Source organism: Drosophila kikkawai, chromosome 2R (genome assembly GCF_030179895.1).
Source record: "Drosophila kikkawai strain 14028-0561.14 chromosome 2R, DkikHiC1v2, whole genome shotgun sequence".
NCBI lineage: Eukaryota > Metazoa > Arthropoda > Insecta > Diptera > Drosophilidae > Drosophila > Drosophila kikkawai.
In genome coordinates, this window is record NC_091729.1 from 5,994,189 (window position 1) to 5,996,906 (window position 2,718).

Sequence of the window (2,718 nt, forward strand, 5' to 3'; positions counted from 1 at the left end):
TGAAATGGAGCATGTACCAACTATTTTGGCTGTTGTACATCAGCAAAAACACAGATTGCGTCAGAATTTATCCGCACCAAATTTAAATGAATTAAATGACAAGTAATTTTAGTTTTTCTAATTCTCTAATTTCTCTAATAAAGAGCAAATTCCCCGAACTGTGTCTATAGGTGGTATAGGCAGGCAAAATCTTTAAGATAAGGTACCTCTACCTCATCTTAAAGATTTTGCCTGTCTATATTAAATAGTAACGATTGGTGAAATATTGGGGCAAGAATATAGAGAAAAACGCCAACAACTATTTTGGGCATGTTTGGCGCCACATTTTAAACTTCATTTTTCAATTGTTCCTTGTTTACATTTTACGTAGTGTTGGTCAAATTTTCACTGTTAAGAAGAAGAAATCATAGTTGCACCGAAAAACTATCGCCTTACTATCGCCAAACAAATCGTGGTTAGATTTTAATGCGTTCTAACCGCGGTCCATTTGAGAAAATTCGGAGCGGCAAAACCTTATGGGCAGTTAGTTCAACGGACGGTGAATGTGCTTTGACGGTGTGTGGGAAGACCCTATAACTCACCGACTCTAATATGATGCATATTTCATTTAATACTGTCTTCGCACTAAGTGAATACGCACCCGATTGCAGCTGATCGATCAGCAGCGCCCCTTCTAAAACGTAAACAAAGATGACTGAAGCGGCCGATACAATATAGTAAAAGTAGGCGTTTTATATTAAAGCCTAGCACTCTGACGAGAAAAGTCCGCTGTATAAATTTAGACAGCGGCCAAACTCCATATAAAAAAAACGGTGTCGAAAAAAGAAGAAGAAGAACTTTTAGCCACGAAAATGAAGCCTGCGAAAATTGAATGGCGTTGCCAGATCAAGATAGTAAACAGCTGATATCCCGCTGTCTAAATAATTCATTTGATATATTTAGACACCCCTAATGGAGAGAAAGTTGAAGGAAAAAAGTGGCATTGATAGGGGCTGTCAAGGGGAAGCCCATAATATGGAATTTAACCCACAAATGACATTTTAATGCCATATTTATGAATAGTTTTCATATTTTTTTTTAATATTTGTTTACAAACAGCTTAAATTTATATGCACAACGGATGCGGTACAAAATGAGAAATTTCGGAACTGCAAAACCTTATAGCCCACGCGGTTAACTGACTGGGGATGCAGATGCAAGCTCTATGGGAAGACCCTACAAGGGAGTATTTTCTACCGATAAAAAGTAGCTGGTCGACTTTGAAAGCCGATTTTATCGATAGTGCACTCGATATATTGACAGCACCATTTCGATGTTCATCGTTGTTTCTCCACCTCTATTGTCTAACATATGTCAAATTGAAGTTTTAAATCGTAATCGGAGCACGGCAAACATTGTTTTCTTATATGTATAGAGGAAGTGAACTAATTTAGTGGTGGCTGATTTTTACAATAATTAGTGAACCTTCATTGGCAAACCTCTAGAACAAATTCCAAAATGAGTGACGATTTTTTGAGGAAACCATTCTCACTAGCGCCCGCACCAGCCGGTAAGCGTGTAAGGAATTTAGTTACGCAATGTCGCTAGTTTGTTACATGTGTACATATGTACATTTGTACATTGCCTTCTGACCGACCAGACTTTTAATAAGCACAAACATTAATATGCTATATTTCAGATGCGGCAACAACAAACTATACTCCGGCTACGAGCACATTTAGTAGCGCCCCGGTGTCACCGTACCTTAACTATGATTCCCGGTTTCTACAGCAAGCACAGCCCGAGTTTATTTTTCCCGAAGGCGCTAACAAACAGCGAGGGCGCTTTGAGCTTGCCTTCTCGCAAATAGGAACATCCGTGATGGTTGGTGGAGGAATCGGCGGCCTTGCTGGAGTCTACAATGGTTTTAAAGTAACCAACGCACTTAATCAGACGGGGAACCTTCGGCGGACACAGTAAGGAATATTTAGAACCAAAATTAAATTAAATGTTTTTATTAATACCGTCTTACACAAAACATAGGTTAATCAACCACATCATGAAGCAAGGTTCGGGCACCGCCAACACGCTGGGTACACTAGCGGTGCTCTATTCGGCGTGTGGAGTGTTATTGCAGTTCGTTCGTGGGGAGGATGACCATGTCAACACAGTGATTGCAAGCTCTGCAACAGGGCTATTGTACAAATCTACAGGTGAGTTAGTACCGTATCCTTTGTTATAAATGTAACAACTTAAAACTTTTTGCAGCTGGCTTACGGAGATGTGCATTAGGCGGCGCTATAGGACTTGGCATCTCTTCTCTCTATTGCTTATATCTTATAGCGCAAGAGAACAGCTCAAACTCAAGTCCAAAATACCTGTAAATTCAGATGGAAGTTTCCTATGCACGGACAGTTCTTAAAAAAACATCTTGTATAGACATTTCGCGCGTAATCACTTAAAATCACGTTTCGTTGAATGTTATGAATACATATATATTAGGTATATTCAGACACACGTACAATTGAGTTTTCATATGATGGGCAGGATAGATCCACAAACGTTTAACTATATAAAATTATTTATATCGTTTTGATAATGTCCTCTGAGTGTTGTATTGCTTATCAAACAAAACACTTTTTAACTCGCACTTTCATATTCAGAAGTCTCATAATACAATGTCTTTATCTAGTAGTTTCGTAATTGCTACATATTTCTGAAAAATTGAGACTTGTTAAA

At 38.6% G+C, this 2,718-nt stretch overlaps 1 protein-coding gene across 1 annotated transcript; it reads left to right on the forward strand.

Annotated features, from left to right (window-relative positions):
• Positions 1-1,344: 1,344 nt before the first annotated feature.
• On the forward strand, positions 1,345-2,503 carry Tim23 (translocase of inner mitochondrial membrane 23). Its single transcript, XM_017161195.3, has 4 exons — positions 1,345-1,549; positions 1,679-1,955; positions 2,023-2,192; positions 2,248-2,503. Exons 1-4 carry the CDS (start codon positions 1,498-1,500, stop codon positions 2,361-2,363), a joined length of 615 nt encoding a protein of 204 aa, XP_017016684.1. The 5' UTR covers positions 1,345-1,497; the 3' UTR covers positions 2,364-2,503.
• Positions 2,504-2,718: the final 215 nt, after the last annotated feature.

Excerpts from the sequence above, each read along its gene's own strand:
- Tim23 (XM_017161195.3), top strand. The coding sequence starts at position 1,498 with ATGAGTGACGATTTTTTGAGGAAACCATTCTCACTAGCGCCCGCACCA. Across the intron at positions 1,956-2,022 it reads GGGAACCTTCGGCGGACACA|GTTAATCAACCACATCATGA; the intron begins GTAAGGAATATT and ends CACAAAACATAG. Across the intron at positions 2,193-2,247 it reads GCTATTGTACAAATCTACAG|CTGGCTTACGGAGATGTGCA; the intron begins GTGAGTTAGTAC and ends AACTTTTTGCAG.